Here is a 27,613-nt window from a genome sequence, read left to right on the forward strand (position 1 = left end):
TGTCTCTTGACCGGCTCTTTTGAATGAATAATGGTGTTCTTTTTTCCTGATTGATTACTGCAAGTGCTCTGTGTATTTATTCCCTATGATCCTAATTTGTAGAACTCTGACTCTGAATTACTGCAATGACATTGATTAATTATCACACTAAAGATAATGTTCTTAATTGTAGAGCATCGGGTAATTCCGCTTTGTTTTCATGCTACATGTAAAAATGGGCCGCATTGCTGATGCATTGTTCTCTGTCGGAGACATTTTGGTATTATATATATATATATTTTTCTTGTTTTCAGGCCTGACCTTGGGATGCAGCCAATAGAATCACTGCCTCATAGTAACAGGGAGGCAAATAGCAGCAAACAAGATGTGAAGGAACCACCACCTCGGGAGGAGGTTCGCATTGAACCTGTAAATGGCGTCGTCCAGCCTCCCGTTCATCCACCACCAGATCGGCCGGGCCGTGTCACAAACCAGCTGCAGTTCATGCTGAAAGCAGTATTGAAGGCAGTATGGAAGCATCAGTTTGCATGGCCTTTCCACCAACCAGTGGATGCGAAGAAGCTGAATCTTCCAGACTATCACAAAATCATCAAACAACCAATGGATTTAGGAACAATCAAGAAGCGTCTCGAGAACAATTACTATTGGAGTGGGAAAGAGTGCATCCAAGATTTCAATACTATGTTTACAAACTGTTATGTTTATAACAAACCTGGTGAAGATGTAGTTCTCATGGCACAGACATTGGAGAAGCTCTTCTTAACAAAAGTGGCTGCATTGCCAAAAGAGGAAGTTGAACTGGACCCTCCACCACCTAAAGGAGTCAAAGGGAAGAAAGGCCGAACAGCTGGTGCAACAGGTCAGCGTGGAAGACCATCTAGCAGTGCAGCTAGTGCTACTGTAAGTTCCAGTATATCAAGTTCAGCTGCCACAAGCCAGGCGGCTGCATCTTCAGCACCACCAGCAGCTAGTTCCACCGGTTCAGCACACCTTCCCCTAGTGACAAGAGCACCCTCAACAGTGCCCGGCAGCACAGCGACAACCACTGTTCCTATAACAAGTGGATTGTCCCATGGTACACACAATTCACTTCCAAAGCAAGTGGCAGCACCCACCAGTGGTTACATTGCACAACCTGCTGTGATGTCTCAGATGGACAGCCAACCACAAACTGCTGCATCTATACAGAGCCAACCTGCTGCAGTTGTTCCACCAACACCACCTGCCAAGGTGAAGAAAGGAGTGAAGAGAAAGGCCGATACGACAACACCCAGTGCGAGTTCTTACGATCCCATATATCAGCCGGCTGAACCGAAAGCAACAAAGATGGCATCGCGGAGAGAATCAGGACGGCCAATCAAGAAGGTAGTGAAGGATTTGCCACTCTCACAAGCACCACGGCAGGATGATGTTCTTCCTTTCCATCAGGCAACTGTTCCACATGCTGCTTCAGGTGTAAGTTCAATAGTGAAGACTAAGGACAAATTGAGTGACTCTCTAAAAGCGTGCAATGAGATATTGAAAGAACTTTTTACAAAAAAGCATTCTGGTTATGCTTGGCCATTTTACAAACCAGTTGATGCGGAATTGCTTGGTTTGCATGATTACCATGACATCATTAAGAAACCAATGGATTTAGGCACAGTAAAGCAGAAAATGGACAATAGGGAGTATAGGACAGCAGCTGAATTTGCTGCTGATGTTAGGTTAATATTTACAAATTGTTATAAGTACAACCCACCAGATCACGATGTAGTTACAATGGCAAAGAAATTACAAGATGTGTTTGAATCAAGGTATGCGAAAGTTCCACCAGATCCTGTTGGTGGTACAAAAATGGAAACTGCTTCATCACAGTCGTCTGATTCAGAATCTAGTTCAGAGTCATCTTCAGAATCATCTGATTCAGAAGCTGAAAGAGTTCGAAAGTTGGCACTTTTACAAGAGCAATTAAAGGCAATGCAAGATCAGATGCGAAAGTTGGTTGAAGAAAGCTCAATGAAAAGAAATAAGAAGAAGAAAGATGAAAAAGAGAAGAAGAAAAAGAAGCCAGATAAGCATGCACCAGTTGCCAAAGAAACCAGACCTTTACCTGTTGCAGAACCTGTAGTACCTAGTATCCCAAGCGCTCCTTTAGGAACAGCTGATGTGAAACCACCGCCTGAGCTACACCACACTGCCCCTAAACCAGCCGTGCCGCTTACTCCAGCACCTGCACCAGTTGTTCCAGCCCCAGCGCCTGCCAAAGCTACTAAAGGAAGAGCAGTACGTGGAGCGGGAAAGGCACCTGCAGCCAGTGCTCCGTCTCGACGGCCTAAGGCAAATTCTAGGTCAGCTAGGGGCAAGAAAAAGGCTTCAGCTGCACCTGCTCCCTTAGCATTTGAGTCAGAGGATGAGGACAGTGCAAAGCCAATGTCTTATGATGAGAAGCGCCAGTTGAGTCTTGACATAAATAAATTGCCTGGAGACAAGCTGGGACGTGTTGTGCATATTATACAGTCTCGTGAACCGTCATTACGCGATTCAAATCCTGATGAAATTGAAATTGACTTTGAAACATTGAAACCATCCACACTTAGAGAGCTCGAAGCATATGTTGCATCTTGTTTGAGAAAAAAGCCTCACAAAAAAGTCGCTGGAAAGTCAAAAGATGAACAGATGGCAGAAAAGCAGCAGGAGTTGGAAAAGAGGCTTCAGCATGTATCTGGACAGTTAGGTTCAGCTAAAAAAAATGCCAAGAAGGATGAACACAAATCTTTGGATGTAGGAGGACCAACATCAAATCTTTCACAGTCAAGTTCGAGTAGTTCAGATTCTGATTCAAGTACATCTAGCCTTTCTAGTAGCTCTTCTGACTCAAGTGACTCAGAGGGTGGTTTTCCTGGGTATTTAAGGGGAGGGAAGCATAAGAAAACAAAAAAGGAAGGTCATCAGAATCTGCAGAAACCTGCGTCTGAAGCACCTGCTGCACCAGAAAGTTCGGTGATGCCACCAGTTACTAATTTGAGTATGTCAACCACAGGACAGACAATTCCTCAGAATTTGGCTCGGAAACCACCTACGCCTGTTAATAATGCCACCACTAGTAATCAGCAGGCAGCACCTGTCACAGACCCTTTAGCGACAGTGGATAAGCAACAACCATCTAATATTTTGCCTCATTTAGTTCGGCCTCCAATGATATCCCCCACATCGGCAAAAAAAGTGAACCCAGGATTCTCCAACACAGCCAAGCCCAACATTCCCATTTCTGATGCTGCTTCTGCTGTTCCAGTTGCAGAAGAGCCCCTTTCCTCAATTATGACATCACCTATTGTACCAGTGTCAGACACCTCATTACCTATTCCTGTCACCTCCGACTATGACAAAACAGCTGTGTCACAACCTGTGTCAGTACCACTGATGAATACTTCACCAACTAATCCACTTTCTCAGTTTTCCCAGAACATAACACAAACCTCAAATATCACTCACACATCACAGACTGGTATTTATCCTTCATTTGATATGAATATGACCATGTCTTCACCTAATATAAATTCGCAGCAGCATTCCACCAATGGTTACCCTCACATTGCCAATATGTCAGCTATGCCATCTGTTAAAATGGAACCCCAGACCTCACCTTTGGTAAATTTTAATCATTCAAACAGCCTTAATATGCAAACTGCCATGCCATCAATATTTGATCCCCTCCCTGTTACAAATATGCCTCCAGCTGCACCAGACCACCTCCCAAAAAAGGAAGATAAACCAAATGCTTCATCTCTACCTCAGTCTCATGTAAACAAACCCATGAATGACAGTTTGATGAATCACATTGTGAAAGCAGAAAAGAAAATATCCCCAGAACCTACAAAATCTCCTGTATCTAACTTTGCTTCTGCTTTTAAGACTACAAGTTTGAAAAATTCAAGTTCATGGTCGTCTCTTGCCCAAGCTTCATCACCACAAAACATTGCTGCGCCTAAATCATCATCCATAAAAACTACAGTGAAGGAAAGTTTCCAGGCCTTCAAGAAACAGGCAAAAGAAAAGAAAGATAGGGAACAAGCTTTCAAAGAACAAGAAGAACTTCGTCGCCATAAAAAGGAACAAGCCGAGAAAGAGAGGATGAGGCAAGAAAATGAGAAAAGGAAAGAACATGATGACGATTCACTAGAAAAGTCAAGAAAAACCAGTGATAACCAAGTTTCTCGACAAGAAGAGATGAAACCTATTGATGACACTGAGGGTGCAAATCACCAGTCTGTGGACAAAGCGGCTGCTGAAAGGGAGAGACAAAGATTAAGGGAACAGGAACGGCGCCGCCGAGAAGCAATGGCTAGGCAGATTGACATGAACATGCAAAGTGAGCTAATGGCTGCATTTGAGGAGTCATTATAATGACATGAATTTATTATTATTACTCTATGTAATTATTGGAAATGTGTCGAGGACAGTTTGATGTTTCTACAAGTAATTGACAAATAAGAAATCCTTGCAGGTTTTAAATAAAATTTCTAAATTAACTGAACAAGAAGATATTATTAAAATGAATATGTTTTATAGCTCTGTTCATTTGTATAAGTGATATAAAGTGAACTTATGTGTGTGATCATGTAGATACTATTATTTAAGAGTGTCGTATACTTAATATTGATGTTATGTGGTTAGACCGTCAAAAATATCTTCAGAGTTTGTAAATAAGGTGGTAACATGATTATGGTTATGATAATTTATTGATTGGCGTTTCCCCAGTCTTATGTGTGAAATATGTATATTGTTATTTTCTTATTTCCCCACCAGATCATTAATTTTTAAAAATCATTGATAGTAATAAACTGCTTTGATTTATTGTTACTTGCCTAAGTCACAACATTTATTCTGCTGACATGGTTGAATTTGATCGTGCTTGGGAAAGAAGTAAAAATATATATATAATATATATATATATACAAACGGAAAAAAAAGAAGAAACTAAGGACAGCTGCACTTCTTCAGCTGTATGAAACTTTTAGAAACTGTGCATTCTCCAGTAAACTTGCAGAAATGATGACAAAATATTAATTTATTTTGAATTGCTGGTACGAAATTGCGTATATAAATTCTTTCGCATAACTTTTAGAGTTGTGAGTAGTGTCTTACCTGTAATAACTTATTTACTTCTTAACACTTGCTTACTCTATTATTTAAGGGCAGTGTAATTGCCTCAAGGTAATTCTTACATTTCTTCAGAGATGACTATTTTTTAAACTTTCAGCTGATGTAAGATGTTTGTTTTTTGACTGGTGTAACATGTAAGCAACTACATGTGGTCATGTGATTGGCCATAGTTGGACATCCTTTCTTGCAACTCCTTTGTAAATACTTGAGATTAACTTGTATGAATGTTGAGTAAAGTGTCTATTGTATAATTATTTCCATTGATAGAAATTAGAAGGTGATTTATTTTGCATTTCTTCCTTGATTTGCATACTGTTTTTTGTATATAAGGGCTATGTAGTAGACTATTATTGTACATCATTCATTTCAGAGAGTTTGAGTATTCGAGGAAAACACAAATATTTTATAGTTGCCAGTTTTACATCTAAGAAGGTTATCTTCTTTGAATCTTGCACAACAGACTATTTTAAATTTTTAATTTACGTGCATGCTCTACTATTTGATTTGCCGCCATGTATGAAGCAATATTTCATCCAAAAGGACAGAATAAACTGTAAGATGTGTATCATTTATATATTCTCAGTATGTTTGTCATGCTATTTGTAAAATAAAAACTACACTTATTAATCTGGCCTGTATTTCATATTGAAATTAATGGCGAGATATTGTGTTTTAGCTGCAGAAATTGGTATGAAAATTGAAGTTGTAAATTTTGATGTTGCTTAGCTAACTATTAGCGAGTTACAATCAAAACATAAACAACCAAAATGTAGATATTAGAATGAAATGTGGAGTTTGATCTAATGAGATACATAAGATGATAAACTTCCAAGCAGCATTGTCGGTTTGTAAAGATGTGTGTTGTTTTTGTCTGCAATTTTCCTTCTAATACCCATATTCAGTACCAGTCAAAAAAAGTGTTTTATTAAAGAGCAGAAGTTTTCTTTCGTGGGAGATCAGTAATTTAATGATCTCTGATCAGCCTCATAACCTGCCCAACAGCTTAAAAGAGTGAAATAAATTACAATTGTAAAAATTCATGTTCAGTTTATTGCTTCCAGTATGGCAGTTTGTGCTATTTCTTTGCTTAATTTGATGTTAGAATATTCATTGTACTTCTCGAAACAGCATTTTCAGAAGAACGTTTCTAACTCTTACCAGCATTGAAATCAGTCAAAACAATTTGCCATTAATGGAGAATAAGGCATAAAACATGACCTCATATTCCATGGATGTAGAATTTAATTATTTACATTGGTATCTTATTCTTCCATTTTCATTTCAGATAGTGTTATTTATCCTGGCACAGGGGATACAGTATTTTATTGTAAATATACTTGATAGATAATTAAAACAGTAGAAGAAAGATTTTTTTCTAAGAAGCTTGGTTGTATGTTGGTTATATATGTTTATATATAAATGATAACTGTACTTACGTCAGTATTTGTGTGTTAGTGACTCTTGTAGCATATGAATCCTCTGTTCTGTTTTCGTTCTATAGTACCCTGTTTCAGTTCACTGAAAATGGTTGTAAATAGACCCACTACATGTTCACATATGTGAGCTATAGCAACTACTTGCTTTCTGACTGTTCATGACTTCACTTTCCATTCAGTCTTGTTAAACTGTCTGTATTTTGGCCCCTTCTAATGACAAAGTTGAAAGTACGTCAAGTTGACATTCTTTTATTTTTTCTGTGTAAAACCAATACTGTCAGCAGTAGAGCCATATGTGAGATTATGCATAACACTTTTTCAGTCATTCTTCCAATATCAAAAATGATAAGGGGAGATGTATATCTTATGTAACTGCTGCTGACATGTGGCATTACATTTAAAAGCAATCTTCAGCAAGCCTTTAGAGAATGTCAACTAGTAAATAAGTTCCCACAGGTAATAACGTGTGACAATTAGTACTTGTATTGCTGATTCTTTAGTAGGCAGTTTGTAGTTTTATTGTAGACATTGCATCATGCAATAAGTGTAGTATATAAGAGAATGATAAATCCAAATTTTTATGTTCATTCCTTAATTGCTATTGTGGGATGATGATTTGAGAGTTTCTGTTCTGTGATGTGAGCAGGTACTTCACCTCATTATGCTAGAAACCCTCGCCGCCCCCTCCCCCCAATCCGTTTCTCCCCCATTCCCTACATTAACTGTCTTCTTTCCACCCTTAACAGAAATGCATGCTTTTCTCCACAATTCATTATCCGGAATTTATTTGTGTGTGATTGATCATGTTCATATATTTTGCAAATTAAGAGTACGTTGATACAGTGTACTGAAAGGAAAATTCACTCGAGGAAATTTTACAGTTATGAGATAGAAGTGCTGGTTAGTACTCACCTTCAGGGGATGCAATATTCATAACTGCCAGTAATCACACATAAAAGTACACAACACTATCCTAGCTTTTAGTTGAGGAAGGGGAGGTAACTTATATTCACCCTGGGGTCCGAATAACCTGCCTTGCCATTTTAACCTTACACAACTTATTCTGTTCTCCTCCCAACGAAGAAACAAATAGTTCTGAAAGCCAGAACAGTGTCTTGTACGTTAATGTGTGTCTGTATGCAATACTAAATATTTCACCTTGTGGATAATTTATGTGGTTTCCTATGTACTTTCTTGCCGTGGTTTTGTGGATCATAATCATGTTTTCATAGACATGCTGTATGTTACAAAAACCATTACTGGATCAGCAAACAATCTTCTAGTACTTTCTTGCTGAGAGGACAAGAAAAGAAAAGAAAATACTGGGTCAGTCTCCTTAATTTTTGTATTATTGAATGTTTTAGTTTACTTACATAAGGAAATGTCACGATGAAATGAAACTGTAACAGATATGAAAATAGTGTAGATTGTTATCCAGACATGAATAGATTTCCTCATTTTTGTTAACATATCATTCATTCCTGAAGTATTCTCCCAGTCTTACACCCATTTTCACATAACATTATAAACGAGGTTTCCTGCCTTAAAAAGGCTAATCTTCCTGGCCTCAGGTGAAGAGTTGCTCACATTGCATTTTAGCTGTTGGCAGTTAAAACAAGAATACCTGTTTTAAGATCAAGGTGAATTGTATGGTAGGCAAGTTGTCCATTTTTTCTCATCAAGTTATAACAGTAGCGGAAATAATATTTTCTGTTCGAAGATTCAAAATGTAATGCCATTATGTAGCTCTGATCATAGTTCGCAGATCCCCCTTTTATTACCAGAATTCATAAATTAGGCAGTAAAAAATATTAATGTATGATATTTTTGTACCAGAGCACTGTTAAGGCTTCTGTTTTCCAGTGATGGCCTAGTACCCCATACCTGTCTTCATATAATTGCCCTTAGTAACTGCTCTAAGTTAAACATGTACCTGTTGTGGCATGTATAATACAAACTTTACTTAAGAAGAAACCTCTGTTTCTTGTACATGTTGAAATAAATCATAATTCCTTGTTGTAATATGTCCAGGTTTCTGGAGGCATTTTCTAAAAATAAAGCTAAAAAAATCCATAGATTGTATGTCTAATAGTGCAGTTGTTGCCATTATTTCTAGTGTAAATCAAAGAAAGAAAGTCATTGCTATAGTAGTGAAAAGATGGTATATATTGCAGTCAAAGATTGGAGATTTCATCTAACACTGACCATATTTTTAGCAGGAAAGTGTATTGGGCAAATGTTTGTTCTGCCATTGCTACTGCAGTTGCTACAGGTCTGTTGAGATCGAGCAGAGACTTGGCTTCTATACCGGTGCAGTCAACAATAAATGATAAAGCGGTCTATAAAGCTCTGATCAAGAAAATTTTTTGAGTATGTGTGAAGAGAGAAACTCTCAAAAGAAATTTTCATATTAATGAATTAGCCATCTCTCTCTTTTTCCTCCACTGGCTCTCACCCCATACTTCTGTCTTCTTATTCAGGAGTTAAATAATAAAATTTGGATAATGACCTTTTCACATTAATCTATGTCTGTTCCAAATATCCAAAGGCTGTGGGAAGTTAAAAAATTGTCAGTGCCAAGTTTCTGATAGGCCTATATGAAATAGACGTAGCAAATTATATACTGGATAGCCTATAACTTGTACTCATGTAATTGTCAAAGAGTAAAGGTTGTGTATGTGGAGGGGAAGGGACATTAGATCAGGAAACTGTAACACTTTTGTGTCTATTTAGTGAAGCAATTTAAATTAACAGTATCAGAAGAAAAATGCCCAGAAGATGAGAGGAAATGGAATACTTGCATATCTTTGAGCAATAAGTAAATGGAAGCAGAGAGTAAGTGGTTGTCACAGGGATGAGGTCATCAGAAAGTTTTAGGGAAGGTAGGAGTGCTGAAGTTGAAATTGAAGATGACGAAAATAAAGACGGCAAAATAATTACTGGTATGAGATGTGCTGTTAAATGTGTTCTAATGTAAGCTGTGGAAATTGCTTTGGAAAGTGAGATGTGAAAAGGTGCTCCCTGAATGTATTCTGTTATTCACTTGGGGTGATGCAATGCCTAAATTTGTTTAATGATTCACTTTGGTATACACTTCACGTTAGTGTAATGAGCATGTTCACTTTACCAGGCCTACATATTTGATTCTTCCCACTGTCTGATTTTATTCTCGTTCTCTCCACATGCACTTTGGTATCCCTTCATCATCTTGCAGGAAGCGTTGATAATTCAGTGACCATAATATTTTTCTGATATAACACTACTTAGCTCACAAGCTGTATCAGACTTCCTGTGTCCTTTGAGTCATTTTTACATGGTTCGCTCATACAGTTTTCTTCTTTGCAGTGAGACAAAAATTTTGCTTTTGAATGGATTGTTATTCTTTCTCTTCCACTAACATACAAATACAGTTTTATCTCTGACATATCTGTAAAACTAAACAGTGGAAAATCCATGTTGGATTATCAACAATGTAGGAAAAGATACATTGCTACTTACCGTAAAGATGATACGTTAAGTTGCCGACAGACACAATTAAAAGACGCTTACACATGAGCTTTCGGCCATAGCTTTGTCAGAAAAGGCAAGAGACACAAATATCATTCATTCATACAAGCAAGGGCATCTCACGTACGCATGACTGCCAACTCCGGGATGCTTTAGCAGAATGCATACATGTTTCTCTTTCTTTTTCTGATAAAGGTTGTGGCAGGGAGCTCATGTGTAACGGTCTTTTAATTGTGTCTGTGTGCAACTTGTGATCTTTACAGTTAGTAGCAATCTGTCTTTTCCTATGTCGTATCTATAAAATTCTCAAGGTTAGAATCACCACAACTGTTGTTTGTCTGTAAAGGTTATGCATACATCATTAATACTGCTTACCATTTCTATTTTGAGACGTGTTCTTTCACTTCTGAAGTAAGTCAGCTAATTAATCTACCAACATCTGCAGAATACATTCTGTCTATTGCCTACCTTCATACAGGCAATGATGCAGATGGATAAGGTTAGATAACGTTTTTTGAAAGGTATTACACACTCGTGAGTCAAAACATAATGAGCGCTGCTCACTGCAAGATTGAACGACACCTAGTGGCATTTCAGGTGCATGACATGGCAAGGAAAGTATATATGTAACCAGGTAGAGATAAATGGAGGATCATTCTAGCAACAGTGCAGCCCACAAATGGGAAAAACTGATAAAAACCACTTTGACAAAAGAAAGGCCTGGTGCCTTGGAATGAGCCTCTGTGAAATGACAAAGCTGTTTGCAGACTATTGTCATGAGCATCTCAGAAATGACAAAGCTTTTGGCTTTTTGTTGTCAAGAGCATCTGTGGAAAATTATTGAAGGACAGTGAAACCACAAGTAGATGCCATGCTGTTGGATACTGACCTCTCATCTCGGAACCATGATGTTGGAGGCTTACCCCCTGTGTAAAGCTTGACAGGCAGCGATTTTTTGCAAAGCTGATGGAAAAAGTACAGTGCTGATGCAGGCACAAATGCTTCACAGCACACAATGCAGTGCACATTGTTAAACCTGGGGCTCAGCAAAAGTCAACTCCTAACTATTCCCATATTGACCCAACAACATTGTCAGCTACAATTGCAGTGGTCACAGGACCATCAAGATTGTACTTTTGATCAGTAGAAATACGTTGCCTCCTCTGATAACTTATGTTTCTTTTCACATGTGTTCATGTTCAGATTACTGTCAGCCAGGCAAACTTGTGTGTGGAACATGCATCACAGCAATATGCAAAGTGGTGGGGGAAGTATTATGCAATGACAGAGAGAGAACCGGTATTCCATGGGACGAATGGTAGTAATGAAAGGCACCTGCTTGATGTCTTTCCTTATGACAGTGTCATCTTCCAGCAGGATATTTCCTAATGACAGTGTCATCTTCCAGCAGGATAACTGCCGTGTCACAAGGCAAGAAACATGCTACAGGTGTTTGACAAGCACGATGGTGAACTAGTGTTGATATCTTGGCCATCCAGTTTGCCTGATCTAAACCTGGTGGAACTCGTGTGGGATACAACCGGGTGCCAATTTTGCACCAGCAAACCACCAGCCCATAATTTATGGGAATTTCATAATGTGTATGTCAAAATTTGGTGCCACATACGTCCAAAAGCCTTGCCGAACATGTGCCATGCAGAATTGCTGCTGCATTGCATTCCAGAGGTGGACCAACATGCTGTTAAGCAGGTGGTTATAATGGTTTGGCTTATCAGTGTATGTTTGCAGTGGCTGATAAACAAAATCAACCAAGGACATGAAGCTGAATGGTATCGACATAGTGTTAAGCATAGCTGTCTGGACTGCACATGTGGACAATATTCCTTTTAGAAACTTCAGTGTCTCTACCATACATCTCTGCTTCTGGAGTTCTTACACTTACAACAAGGACCTATTAATGTGGTTTTAAATTCATTACCTACCTGTTCAAGAAATTGTCAATCATTTGTTGTCTTGGAAGTGAGATAAAACCAATAGTAATCGACTGTCAGGGGACACTGAAACACAGTTCTAACATAGATTATCGTACAAAATTGTTGAGGCTTTCGTGGCCACTTGTTGACAAACTGCCTATTGGCTTCTGTCTCGGGTTCTTCGGCCGACGTTCATCTAATGATTTTTCTGACGTTTCGCCAGCACGAGTGGCTGGCATTGTCAAAGCTTCACCCTCCATTGCCGGTGGTGAACTGGAGCCGAGCTCGCGGGCGCAGACTATATGTACCTGGCGCGCCAACGTCCGAGGGCTTCTCCGCGGTCATTTCCGGTGCGGTTCTCCTCTTGCTACCTGCGACGGTCGTTCGCTGCAGTACGGGAAGCCAGGATCCGTTGACCTTAAGGCTTTCCTCTTTCTTGTTCAAACTGTTCGCGTGTTTTTGTATTTCTACAGCTTCTCTGAACAAGCGCGTGTGATAGTGGTTCTCTACAGCCAGAACTTCCGTGTCGGCGAATTTTATTACGTGGTCGGTCTCATTCAGTGCGTGTTCTGCCACGGCCGATTTCTCCACCTGCCCCAACCTGCAATGTCGCTTATGCTCCTTGATCCTGGTGTTAATGGATCGTCCAGTCATCCCGACATAAACTTTTCCGCATGTGCATGGTATGCGGTATATTCCCGACATTGCAAGTGGGTCTCTTTTCTCCTTCGCCGATCTAAGACATTCTTTGATCTTCCTTGTCGGTTTGAAGATCGTCTTTACGCCATGTTTGCGCAATATACGGCCGATTCTGTCTGTCACTCTGGGAATGTATGGCAGAAAGGCCGTACCCGACATTTCTCTTTCTGGTTCCTTACTTCGCCGAGTGTTTGGCTCAGTTACACTTCTAATATAATTTGTGGAGTACCCATTGCTCCTCAGGACTGTTTCCAGGTGTTGCATTTCTCGTTTGAGGTGTTGCGGCTCACATATTCGTCCTGCTCTCGTTACGAGCGTACTAATCATGCCCCTTTTCTGGCTCGGGTGGTGGTTTGACAGTTTGTGCAGGTATCGGTCCGTGTGAGTCGGTTTTCGATACACGCTGTGTCCCAGGTTTTCGCCGTCCCTTGTGACCAGCACATTTAGAAATGGCAGTTTCTTGTCCTTTTCTACTTCCATGGTAAATGTTATGTTGGCATGGAGGCTGTTCAAGTGTCTTAGGAAGTCACCGAGCTGTTCTTCACCATGGCTCCACACCACGAAAGTATCATCGACGTACCTGTACCACACCTTAGGTTTGCAAGTCGCCGAGTCCAGTGCCTGTGCTTCGAATTGTTCCATGAAGAAGTTGGCCACCACTGGACTGAGAGGACTACCCATGGCGACGCCTTCCAGCTGTTCGTAGAAGTCGCCATTCCACGTGAAATAGCTCGTGGTGAGACATGCATGGAAGAGCTTTCTGATGTCTAGCGGGAAAATGGAACCGATGTGCTCCAGAGCGTCAGCTTTGATGTTGTTTCGTTATTTACGAAAGTGCCACTCAGTGACGCTCTGGAGCACATCGGTTCCATTTTCCCGCTAGACATCAGAAAGCTCTTCCATGCATGTCTCACCACGAGCTATTTCACGTGGAATGGCGACTTCTACGAACAGCTGGAAGGCGTCGCCATGGGTAGTCCTCTCAGTCCAGTGGTGGCCAACTTCTTCATGGAACAATTCGAAGCACAGGCACTGGACTCGGCGACTTGCAAACCTAAGGTGTGGTACAGGTACGTCGATGATACTTTCGTGGTGTGGAGCCATGGTGAAGAACAGCTCGGTGACTTCCTAAGACACTTGAACAGCCTCCATGCCAACATAACATTTACCATGGAAGTAGAAAAGGACAAGAAACTGCTATTTCTAGATGTGCTGGTCACAAGGGACGGCGAAAACCTGGGACACAGCGTGTATCGAAAACCGACTCACACGGACCGATACCTGCACAAACTGTCAAACCACCACCCGAGCCAGAAAAGGGGCATGATTAGTACGCTCGGAACGAGAGCAGGACGAATATGTGAGCCGCAACACCTCAAACGAGAGATGCAACACCTGGAAACAGTCCTGAGGAGCAATGGGTACTCCACAAATTATATTAGAAGTGTAACTGAGCCAAACACTCGGCGAAGTAAGGAACCAGAAAAAGAAATGTCGGGTACGGCCTTTCTGCCATACATTCCCAGAGTGACGGACAGAATCGGCCGTATATTGCGCAAACATGGCGTAAAGACGATCTTCAAACCGACAAGGAAGATCAAAGAATGTCTTAGATCGGCGAAGGAGAAAAGAGACCCACTTGCAATGTCGGGAATATACCGCATACCATGCACATGCGGAAAAGTTTATGTCGGGATGACTGGACGATCCATTAACACCAGGATCAAGGAGCATAAGCGACATTGCAGGTTGGGGCAGGTGGAGAAATCGGCCGTGGCAGAACACGCACTGAATGAGACCGACCACGTAATAAAATTCGCCGACACGGAAGTTCTGGCTGTAGAGAACCACTATCACACGCGCTTGTTCAGAGAAGCTGTAGAAATACAAAAACACGCGAACAGTTTGAACAAGAAAGAGGAAAGCCTTAAGGTCAACGGATCCTGGCTTCCCGTACTGCAGCGAACGACCGTCGCAGGTAGCAAGAGGAGAACCGCACCGGAAATGACCGCGGAGAAGCCCTCGGACGTTGGCGCGCCAGGTACATATAGTCTGCGCCCGCGAGCTCGGCTCCAGTTCACCACCGGCAATGGAGGGTGAAGCTTTGACAATGCCAGCCACTCGTGCTGGCGAAACGTCAGAAAAATCATTAGATGAACGTCGGCCGAAGAACCCGAGACAGAAGCCAATAGGCAGTTTGTCATAGATTATCGTCCTCATGTTACATTGAGCATGAGTCTCAGTGACTGATTCTTGAATTGTTCTTGTTTAGTTCAATCTATAGTTGTCTAACAGTTAGTTCTGCTGCATTACCTGTTTATTAACATCTGACAATTGTCTATTTCGCATTATCTTTTAGCTCAGTATAAAAGTTCTACTCTTGATCTTCCTTTGCTCCGTTATACTTCATTTCTTGTTTTTATTGTGTTGTAAGTATGTAATTTTACTTGCTTTTCCAATACATCCACATAGATTGAATATTTCAACTTGGTTGCCTTGATTTTGTAAATTGTTTGACCCATTTCTGTAGGAATAGTGTAATTGGATTGTGTTGCATTCTTATGTATAACTCCTGGTTAGCAGTTAGAGACTTTACCTCCCCCTTATAGTTTACCTCTTTGTCTTTCACAGGTTTTTTCCCTCTGTTGCTTAAGTAATCATTGCAGTCTCAAATTACGTGTATTTGCTTAGACTCCACATGGCTTTCTTGTCACAGGGGGACAATATTTAGTTACAGCATGTGTTCATTAATAACTCTACTGACACCAGTTTCTGTGAAGTTAGAATTTTCTGTTTCATTAATTGGTCAGTACTGGAGGAATGCTATACAGGGTGTTTCAGAACTCACCAGCAAATTTTTGGGTATAGATTCCTCATATAACTAGAAGAGTGACTGGAGAGCAGGTTATTTGCTGTAAATGTGTTCCAGGTAGAATTGTCCTTTGAAGCCATATTACTACTACTACTATATATTTTTATGGCCTGATTGGACTACTATAAATCATTTTCTGGTCATCATTTTGGTAAGTGCATATTTTGTAACTTCCGAGTCGCCCAGTATCTTTTCATTCTGATCTTTTCTCATCCGTGAATAACCCTTATGTCTGTTTCTGGTTTAAATCTTATTTTTCTTTTTTTCAGTTACTTGAGCTTTTCTCTTTTTATTTTGCTGACCATCCAGGCTTATTTTTAGTTATTCCACATTCTCTCTAATGTCATTGATCAGGCATACTTGTTGTTTCAGATTTCAGAGTTTCTCCATAATTCTTATTGTTAATGTCATTTCTAGTGTCCTTATAATGTGGGCAAGAAAGAAATCCTCATCTTAAGTGAAGGATCTGTAATAGACTCCAGTTCCCTGTACACGATTTCATTTGGCGCTATCCTCCATTGTCCTCCTTGATATTTTTTATTTATACATGTTCTAGCAGTTCTTCTTTCTGCTTTAAGGATTTTGTTTATTCTGTTTCTCTGAGGCTATATAATTTTTCAGGCTTTCAGTGCTATTACATTGAAGGTCCTGTTGTAATTCTCTAGGCAGCAACAAAGTACAAAAGGCATGTGTCCACTAACAAGAAAAATTCTGCCGGTTGATTGCAGAAGCAGTTCCATAAGTTAGTTGCAGCAGTTTCTTGCATGTTCTGGAAGCTTTCCCGAACTGGCATAATTTTTGTGTATTCACTATTGGTACAAAAATGTTTGTATTCAAAAAGAGAATGGCACAAATACTTATGAACTGAATCAAATGTACCACGGGAATCCGAAAACATATATAATTGGTCGCGGTCAGCTGTGGAAGTGCAAAATGAATTTACTAATTACTTTGTTTCGCCAGAAGGGGAAGTTTTAGACAGTGGACGCATCTTAAAATTTTTACTTTTAGCATATATGTAAATGCATTATGTCTGTTGTGAATACTGTTTGCAAAAACCAAAGAGGTAGTATAAGGCGGATCTCTTTGTGATACAGCTTGCAGCATTTTTTAAATCCTATGTCTGTTGTGCAAAAGACAAGAGATTTTTAAAAATTGCATATAACTTTCTCAGAATTTTTTAAATCTGAACGAAGTGCTTTGATTTTAGTTCATTCAAGAGTTGTTCTTGATAACTGAAATATGTACACCTCCTTATCCATTTTCTCACCCAAACATATCTTTTTTTCCTATCTTTTTGTTTTTGTCAAGGTTTTTCTTCGATAGTAATAATAATAATATAAAAGTGATGGTGCTTTTCTGGTTCTTAAGCATGACACTGTAAACTTTTACTTGCCTATCGTACAATGCGATTAGTGGAAACACTACTGAAAGTACTTGCAACAAGTGCCTAAATTAATTTGCCCAAGTAACCACCAGCAGTAAACTTGCACACGTTTTTGTTCTGATGTAATCACCTCAGCAAGTGCAGAAGTTATGGTGCTTGCTAATGGGCACATGCATAAACGTCAGAGGAGGGAAGGGCAAACCACATCCAGTGAGTCAATGCTTAGTAAAACTCTCTACCTGCAGAGTTGGACTGGTCAAATACACTTAATGCATTTTAGTGTGCTACTCTAACTTCTTGTTATTTTTAAGTAATTACCAAAAAGAAATGCATTGCAAATATAGTCATTACAGATCTATATCTGACAAATGTAGTAAATTTTAAAGACTAGGAAAATGTAGTAGTAATCAAAATTAGTGAACGCAAGCTAAGTCAATCTTTTCATGCAAAAAACTAAAGCAAACTATGAGAAAAGACTCAAAGCAGATATTTTCCATTTGCATTATTATGCCTACTAAGGAGCATCATCAGTCCGTAAACATAGAAAGTGAATTTAAACATACACAGAGAAATCCAAATTCCATAGATGTCTGTCTGTTCCAGTGAATTGTTTACTGGGGACGACAGATTAAATTTTTCGACTAGTGATTGAAAGCATCACCATTATTGACACAAAGAATGGAATAAATATGCAAAGCTGATAGTTTCTTGTATTTGGAGCATCTGTTTTCATAGGAAGTTGAACAGTTATTACAAGAAAAATGGAAAGAGCAAACAATGGAAAATCCAGGATGGAATAATGACAATATATGAAAAGGATTAGGTTGCTACTCACCATATTGTAGAAATGTTGAGTCACACACAGGCACAGGAAGAAGACTGCTAAACAAGTAAGCTTTTGACCAAAAAGCCTTCTGAATTAGGCAACACTTAACACATTTGTGCAAACGCAACTCTCACACGCACATGAGAGATTTGTGTGCGTGAGTGTCTAAATCTCCTTGATGTGTCCATCTGCGACATGAACATTTTCACTAGAGTAGCAATCTTATCCTTTTCATAATATTATCAAAAAAAGGGAAGAAGTAGACTCAGTTCACTGTTGTACAAAAAGCATTAACAATCTAAAATTTCATAAGGAACAATCCTATTTTGCATATTAGTTTCTGTTAACATGGCTACCGGGGCATCAGATGACCATATCAACAAAGGGAGAACATGTCAACTTAAAGGTTACATCTGTAATTCTCCATCATCTGTGGACAGCAAAGAAACAATTTGCAGTTAGAGCAGTTTTGTGTATGTTGTCAGCATACCAGTGGACTGTACATTGACTCTAATGTACAGGATCAAAAGCAATGGCATTCTGTGGATACATGACCCTAGTACAAAACCGAAACTAGCAGTCACCAAAATAGTCAAGCTAGTCCATTCACATCCTCCTAACTAATCTGTGAAGCTCTGTGGAAAGGGCATAGTGATTCGTGAAAATTAAGCCACAAAAGAACAACTGAAAATGTTTCAACATTTTCTAACTTATTCTGTTGTGGTTTTGCATTTGCATTAGACACACCAATTATGTTTAATGCAAGCATCATGATCCAATATGTTCTGGACATAGTGATGTATTCATGTTTATCACTAAACTAACTGGTGTCTGAATTGCCCATTTCATTGAATGAGCTATAATCTGAGATCATCGTGCTGAATCACTGTGTGTGGTCCCAGTCACAACATTTAGTACACAGTTTTATTCTGACACTACAGTGAATATGATCTACTGAAATGGATAGAAGCAAAATGCAAAACCAATTGTGCAATAATAGCACACCTCTTTCTTCAGTCATTTAGGCTACGTACTGATACTTGCCTGTTATAGATGCCCCCACATATCACATGCACTTATTTGTTAACTGTATTATTTTTGAGATCATACTTCTTGCCTTTCCCATTGCACACACAGTGTTGGCCATCCATTTATCTGCCTCAATGTGACTGGCAATACACACAGTCAGTCACTTGGACAGCATCTTGTAACCCACTTGGCCAAGAGTATTCAGTGTGTACCATGAATTACAACTGATTGCTTTTATCATCCACAGTCACTTGTGGTCCACAGGATGAATGCTGCAGGTTTTGTCTTCATAAGTTAGTAGCTCTGTTACAAGTACCACTGGAAGACTCTGCTCATCAGTTCACTCTACATGTGTCTTCAGGCAGATACTACACTGTTGTTTTGTAGTGGTGGAAGTGAAAATACGGTTTCTTTTCCTAGGAATCTACCATGTGTCTACAGCATGAGACCAAGTGGCAGAAAACTTTCTCACAACTTGTAGTTTGTAAGTGCTCATGTGCACCAAATCTAGGTGACACAGTAACTGAAGAATGCAAAGTTATTGTCTCAAATAGGGTTTGTTTACAAATAAAACTTGTATCATGAGAAAAGCTTTGTATTACTGCTCTAGAGCAGCAAGTAGTGCGGTAGTGTATCATAAAGACTGCAAGATGTTTCAGGAATGATGTTGGTCATTCCCAATGGTAAATATTCATTCCTCTTTACAAGACACATAGCATATTAATGATATATTGAAAATGCGTTTTTGAAGATAAATATCTGCCATTATACAATCCATTATTTCTGGAGAACCTGCGAACATCGTGCAACATCTAATTGGTCAAGTACCATGAACCACACACATTTGCATTAGTGAAAACATTCACCTTGCATACCATTTGTGTGTGTGCACACTTGTAAATTTTTGGTAAGATTAAGATGTATAGGCATGAATTCAGAGTTCCATGAAAAAAGCAGTGATAATTTGGAGCTTTATTAAGCACAAAACTGATAAACTTGGCAAGACAAATTACATTCAGCTTACTGATGACAGCGACAGTGAGACAGATGTCAGTTTCAACTCATTGACCACTAAGTTCAGTTAATGTCCTCTACACTGGCTAAAAACTGGGATGAAAAGTTGACCATTGAAAGCAGGTCAATTACAAAACCTACTGGCAAATTAAAACTGTGTGCCAGACTGAGACTCCAACTCTGGACCTTCGCCTTTCACGGGCAAGTGCTCTCCTGGTGAAGTAAAGCTGTGAGGACACGGTGTGAGTCGTACTTGGGTAACTCGGACAGTAGAGCACTTGCCCATGAAGGGCAAGGCTCCTTAGTTTGAGTCTTGGTTGGGCACACAGTTTTAATCTGCCAGGAAGTTTCATATCAGCACATACTCTGCTGCAGAGTGAAAATTTCATTCAGGTCCATTATACAGAGGGCATTCAAAAAGTTTTGCACAATTGTCTCTAATTTTTTGCGGGAGGAGAATGAAATGTTTTGTGATCATACTTGGAACATTTAGCTATACATTGAGCTTACTCAGTGTAGCCTCCATCAGCTGTGACACATCTGGCCCAACGTTCTTTCCATAATGTAAATGCACTTTGGTAAAATTCTGGGGATTGACTTTTACACCATCAGGGCTGTATGGAATTTGGCATTATCATGGTTTAGTCTGATGAGTTGACCCTGGAGCTGTGGTCTGTGGGTCTTGATGGCACATCACTGCTTGTCCAATGACAAACAGTAACAGTCCCAGTTAATTGTGGAGCCAGCTTCCAAAAAGTCAATGAAAATGACACCACACTGATCCCAGAAGAAGGAAACCATCACCTTTCGGCCTGCTGTTCGTGAAAGTCTTGATTCCTTCTTCCGAGGGGAACCCGGATGCCACCGCTCCTTGGATTGGGTTTTGCTCTCAGGTTCGGACAAAAACAACCATGTTTCATGCTGGGTAATGACACTCTTCAGTAAAGGTCTTCGTGAGACCATCGCACACATTCTTCCTCATTGTTTTCTTTTCTCTTGTCAATAACTTAGGCACCCAATGTGCATAGATTTTTCTGTACCCTAGTGACTTTACCAATGATACCACACTACCTAATGACAAATGAGTCATTTCAGCAAGCTGTCGTATCGTCACACATCTGCCATTTTGGATGATTTGATCAATTGTCTCCTTATTTACATCACTCACTGCCATTGATGGTCTACCGCATCGTGGCTTGTTCAGGAGAGAGAAATCACCTTCTTTAAACTTATGCATCCATTGCTGGATACTACTGTGTTCCACAGTGCTCTCCCCATAAACAGGGAGCAACTTCCTGTGAATCGATGTGGCAGAGTCATCGCCGGTCTTGAAGAGGAACTCCCATCACCAACCGTTGTCGCAACCTGACATCTACTTCACGGTGCATTATGGCTCACCTGTAAATAAAAGAAAGTACTTTTATATACCAACTTATAGCTAAATGTTCTAAGCATGTTGACAAAAATTTCATTCTACTCCTGCAAAAAATAAAAAAATTAGGGACGACTGTGCAAAACTTTTTGAACGCCCTTTGTATTTCCTTTGATAGGCATTGTACAATCCACTAGCAGACAGCAGTTTTGCCAATTCAGCTGTTAGGTTTCAACCAAGGTAGTGAAGTTTTGTGGTGTGGTGACTTAGTAATGCTATCCCCAGGGCCAAGGATTCGTGACAGAGAAACCAATACACAAAGTCTGATACTCAGTTGTGATAGAACTGAACAAGATGCATTATCCTGTTGACATTTTTTGTGCACTTCCCAAAGCTTTTGTGTGTTTCATAAAAATTTACCAAGGAAATTAAAATGTTAATGCACTAAAAATAAAACTAAATAGAGAGGAAACATAGAAAGGTGTCCTTCAACATTCAGCACTTGTGTTTGTGACCTACACAAATTATTTGCTTATCATATTGAAGGGCTCTTCTCAAAAACTGTGATGTTTGTTGATACTATTATAGTGATAAAATGCACGAGTGCATCCATACTGGGCACAGCTAGAAGAACAGCAGGGTTGTAAATGGTTCACTACAAACAGTAAGCTCTTTAAAAAAGTCATATCGTGCAATTTAATATGGATGAAAATTACATGTACCAGAAGTAGAGATAAATGGTGACAAATTCAGTGAAACTCTTTGTGGAGCTCTTGAGCATCCTGATGGATAATAAACTGAGGTAGGCCAATGGAAAGCTCAGTTCCGTCTGCTTTGCACTCGTTAAATTAGCCTGCTGGTGACAATGTTGCCATACTTTCACTCAGTACTGTACTTCTGGCATAACGTTTTTAGCAATGCAGATAAGGAAGTAGTATTTGCAGAAGGCTGCAGTAGCAGCACTGTGTGAAGTTGATAAATGAATATCCAGAAATCTCTTCAGGTACCTTACTAGTCTTACTCCTGTGTACCAATGCATTTTCTACCTAATGGTATTTGTGGTTGATAATAAATGATTAATTTCAATTGTGAAATTCACAACCATAATACTGGAAGTAAAAATCATTTTAATGCAGATTATGTTTTGTCTTGGGTTCAGAATGGAGTTTTGTATTTTGGTGCAAAATTCTCGAGAGGTTGGTGGTGGACATCAAGCAGAAAATTGGAATTTCCAAGATGTATCGAAAAGTATCAAAGTAATTGAGAAGTAATTCCCATAGTTGGCATTGGGGGTAGTTTCTGAACAGAAATAGCCTGATTGTGGTTCTGCCACTTAATGTATTGGTTCTGCCACTTAATGTATAACAACTAGTTCCATATTCTTGAAAGACTCTCTGTGATGGGTTTTTGTAGAACATGATGTTTGGATGAATGAATGAGAACAATGTAATTTAAGTGACTTGTGAGCTAAATAACTTTAGACTGGATGAAGAAGTTATACAGATACATTGGAAATATTCATATGCTGCATGCTTTCTATTAATTAGAGGAGACACATTACTTTAAAAGACTTTCTATTAGTGGTATGAGTAAACATCCAGTGCCTGGGAGAAGTTTACAAGCGCATAAAGAGCAATTCCAGCATTTCGGGTGGGATATCTAGTATTTTTGTGTTTCACACATAGGAAAAAGTCATTTGAAGTCAAGTTACAGTTTTAAGCAACAAAACGACTCATTTTAATTCTAACAAATATAGCGTTCAGATATACATTTTGAATTCTCTGCCATATAATAAATAAAACTGATATTATGAGTGGGACAAGAATTTGACATGGAACTGAACAATTTTGACATCAGAACAATAATTCTGCTGTTAGTGGTCACAATTCAGCCAAACCACATTCAAATGAAACTTATATTCTTCTATTAAAGAAACATGTAGTTATGATAAAAGAATTACTAAGTTGCATCAATGCATGACAGTATATATGATTTGTCACATAGTTATGGGCGGTACAAATTGTCTGATGTATGATTTACATCTACATCCTCATGGTTACTCTGGAATTCACACTTACGTGCCTTGCAGAGGGTTCATCGAACCATTTTCATACTACTTCTCTACCATTCTGCTCTCTAATGGCACATGGGAGAAAGGAACACCTAAATCTTTCAGTTCATGCTCTTATTTGTTTATGATGATCATTTCTGCTTACATAGGTGGGTGACGACAAAATATTTTCGCATTCTGAAGAGAAAGTTAGTGATTCAAATTTTGTAAATAGATCTCACTGCAAAGAAAACCACCTTTGTTTCAGTGACTGCCACCGCAACTCGCATATCATATCAGTGACACTCTCACCCCTATTGTGCGATAACACGAAACGAGCTGCCGTTCTTTGCACTTTTTCAATGTCCTACATGGTAAAGATCCCATATCGTGCAGCAATATTCCAGCAGATGATGGACAAGTGTAATGTAGGCTGTCTCTTTAGTGGGTTTGTTGCATCTTCTAAGTGTTCTGCCAACAAAGCACAGTCTTTCTTTCACCTTCCCCACAATATTATCTATGTGGTCTTTCCAGTTTAAATTGCTCACAATTGTAATTCCTAGGTATTTAGTCGAATTGACAGCCCTTAGATTTGTGCAATTTTTCGTATACTCAAAAGTATCGGATTTCTTTTAGTACCCATGTGGATGACCTCACACTTCTCTTTGTTTAGTGCCAATTGCCACTTTTCACACCATACAGAAATTCTCTCTAGATCATTTTGTAATTGGAATGTATCGTCTGATGATTTTACTAGACGGTAAATTACAGCGTCATCTGCAAACAATCTAAGGAGGCTGCCTAGATTATGACCTATTTATGTAAATCAGGAACAGCAGAGGGCCTATGACACTACCTTGCGGAACACCAGATATCACTTCTGCTCTACTCTATGATATACTGTCTATCACTACGAACTGTGACCTCTTGGAGAGGAAATCACGAATCCAGTCACACAACTGAGACGATACTCCATATGCACGCAATTTGATTCATAGTCGCTTGTGAGGAACGGTATCAAAAGCCTTCTGGAAATCTAGGAGAATGGAATCGATATGAGATCCCTTGTCGACAGCACTCATTACTTCATGGGAATAAAGAGCTAGCTGCGTTGCACAAGAACGATATTTTCTGAATCCGTGTTGGTTATGTATCAATAAGTCATTTTCTTCAAGATGATTCATAATGTTCAAGTACAGTATATGCTCCAAAATCCTACTGCAAATTGAGATCCGTGATATGGGTCTGTAATTCAATGGGTTACTCCTTTTTCCTTTCTTGAATATTGGTATTAAATAGGATATTAAATTGCAGTTCACAGTGCAAGTAAGTACATACTATTTAAGGTAAACTGCAATATGAAAAAAGCACAAACACTTACAATAAACTCAAACAGACTTAAAAGTCCTAGTCAAATGAGAACTGTCTTCTGTTGTTCATCAATGTTGGAATGCCACCTTTCTCTTCAGTACAGGCCTATCTTCTTCAATAGACTCATCCTTCACTGCAGACCAAATCCAAAATTTGCCACTTTTTTCCAAGTAAAGTAATATTACACCTTCATTATCTACATCCTTAACTTCTGCCATGTATGGCCAAGTCACAAGAGATTTTGTCCCCATCAATGGAAGAACAGCTTCAACAAAATCTCCAACACTGATGTTCAACTGATCACTTTCTTGTTGTTTTAATCCTGGCAGAGTAACAACAGACTGCAACTCTGGTTTTGCTGTTGCCGCAACTTTAAGCAGACCTTCTTTGATGCAGGAAAAATAATGTAACAAGTGCAACTTGGGAATAGGACGGACTCCAATAATCTCTCTCCCAACATTTTCTACTATTTTTGTTTCTCTCTTTTTTTTGTGTATGTGTGTGTGTGTGTGTGTGTGTGTGTGAATATAAATCACTCTAGTTGACTTCATGCAGTGTCTAACACAATCAGCAAAGTTCTCTGCAGTTTGTGCATTGAAACTTGGATTTCACCCTGTTCCAGATAGCTCTCTTTACAGGTCCACCTATACCATCAACAGCATCCGTGCCATGTGCTGTGGAAAAAAAAAAAAAAAAAAAAAAAAAAAAAAAAAAAAAAAAAAAAAAAAAAAAAACTTGACCCTGTGACCAATATGCACTCTTGAGTTTCATCCTGCATAGCAAGTTTGTAATTTTCTGAAAAATAAATTTTCAGGATTACTGCGTTTGGCGTGATGGATGACTCTGATGATGTCCAGAAGTGGTATGATTGTGTTTTTGCTTCACAAAACAATGGTAGGTGAACACTGGTAACTGGTGTGCAATTTCCTAGAGTATATCTTGTACATTACCAGTTTCAGTAACAACCAAAACCCGTATATCTCCTTCTTTCCATTGCTTCCAACATAATTCCTCATAAATGTCACTGTCGCTTAAAAGATTAAGTAGTCTAGGATCACTGACTTGCAATTTACAATTACCACAATTTTGTGCCATTCACTTTTCATTGTCTGTACTACAAACTAATTTAGAAACCAGTATTTGGAAGTTCAACATTTAAACATTTTACAAGAAACTAAATATTTGCATGATAATTACAGATACAGACATGTTCCATTTTAGATGTTGGTAAAACATGAGTGGGTGTAACATCAAAAAACTTTACTTTTTTCATCACAGCTGAAAGTCAGATTAAAAAGTTCATACGCTTCCATAGCTGTTGTCAACATTGTTTTCAAAGAGCGAGGTGGCGCAGGGGTTAGCACACTGGACTTGCATTCGGGAGGACGACAGTTCAAACCTGCGTCTGGCATACTCATTTGGATTTCCTGTGATTTCCCTAAATTGCCGTAAGCAATTGCTGGGATGGTTCCTTTCAAAGTGCATGACTGATTCCCTTCCCTAATCTGATGGGACCCGTGACCTCGCTGTTTGGTCCCCTCCCCCAAATCAACCAACCAACATTATTCTGTTCTGCACAGTACACTTCTCTTTGATAATTGTACCTGGAACAACCAAACAATCTCTCTTTCCTGGTAGACATCTTGAGATGTCATCTCTTAAGGAAAATAATTGGGTCTTGTGAAATAAGTTCTTTAGTATGAACTTTAATCCCATGCAATGGTATTTCCGTCCTGGAAGAAGATTCAGTTTCTGAATATTCTGATAACGTCTTCACCACAGTTCTCCTTTTCTTTGGGCTCATAGGTAATATTTTCTTTGTTCTACTGACTGCCTTTCCTAGTGAACTTGCTGACTTATATAGTTGAACTAGTGAGTTACAGGCCTGTCCTTTCTTCCTTATTCTGTAGTGTTGTTTTCATTGTCTTTCACTTTGTTTCTTTAATTTATGAATTATTGGATTGTCAGTCATTGCTTTTCTTATCATTTGCCTTCTTTTCGTATCACACTTCCTTTCATTTTCTAAATGCAGCTGATGTGCTTCCTCATTGTTCCTCAACTTTTCTCTAAACTTTTGGACTCTAGCCTTTGACACCATTGTTGCTATGTATTGTAATCTGAAATTTTGTTAAAAAATATCTTTTATTGTGCTGTTTGGCAAAAAAAGTGCCCAAGACATGTACCTTCATTCTAAAACAATATTCCATTTAACCTATTTTCAGACATTGTAGAGAATGCACTCATAACAGACTAATCTCATTCTTAACATACTTTAATTTTACCAAGAATGTAACAGCTGAGTTCTACAAGTAAACTAGCTTAATTTCACAGTGTTCTCTTGTGCAATTACATAGAGTACATTTGGCAAAGAAAACTTAACGATGTTTTAGTTTTACAGGTGGGACAATTTATATTGAAATCAAAATAATTAATTTTGAAACAATACTCACATAAAGTGAACTTCCAATGCACCAATCTACTTCTTTCTGCCTTGCTTTTTAAGAATATTGTGACTTGTGCTCTCAAGAATAGTCCACTGGACTACAAACAAGGTTGCAATAATACACTGTACCAGTATTTTTCTACAGCAGGAAAAAGACAATAATGGATGGTAAAATTTACGTGTTCTGCAATGAAAGTTTTGTAAAATGATAATTACATGATAAAATATAATCTTTCAGCTTTATTTTTCTCAATTTTGGAAACTACATCTATATAAATATATTTTCATTGAAATGGTCCTGTTTTTCTGGAACTGCTCTAAATAAGGACTGAACATTGCAGCTTCACTTCTGAATTTGCAGTATCAGAATAGAAAAAATATGTATTTTTTAATTTTTTTTTTTAAATCATATGCATGAGTTAACACAGCAAAATGGTTTTACATATTTATCCAAAAAGCACAAATGTACAACTACTTGCACTATATTTATGTGTATTGGCCAAGACTACACATAAATGTTGGGAGATG

At 38.9% G+C, this 27,613-nt stretch overlaps 1 protein-coding gene across 3 annotated transcripts in view; it reads left to right on the forward strand.

The window, feature by feature from the left end:
• The window catches only part of LOC126259406 (bromodomain-containing protein 3-like), a 105,458-nt gene extending 96,804 nt beyond the window's left edge, over positions 1 to 8,654 (forward strand). For all 3 annotated transcript variants that reach the window (XM_049956184.1, XM_049956182.1, XM_049956183.1), the window contains one exon: positions 294 to 8,654. In XM_049956184.1, coding sequence (XP_049812141.1) covers positions 307 to 4,386 — 4,080 coding nt within the window. In that variant the 5' untranslated portion in view covers positions 294 to 306 and the 3' untranslated portion in view covers positions 4,387 to 8,654. The remainder of the gene's footprint in view (positions 1 to 293) is intronic.
• The last annotated feature ends 18,959 nt before the right edge of the window (positions 8,655 to 27,613 follow it).

Source organism: Schistocerca nitens, chromosome 5 (genome assembly GCF_023898315.1).
Source record: "Schistocerca nitens isolate TAMUIC-IGC-003100 chromosome 5, iqSchNite1.1, whole genome shotgun sequence".
Classification (NCBI taxonomy): Eukaryota; Metazoa; Arthropoda; class Insecta; order Orthoptera; family Acrididae; genus Schistocerca; species Schistocerca nitens.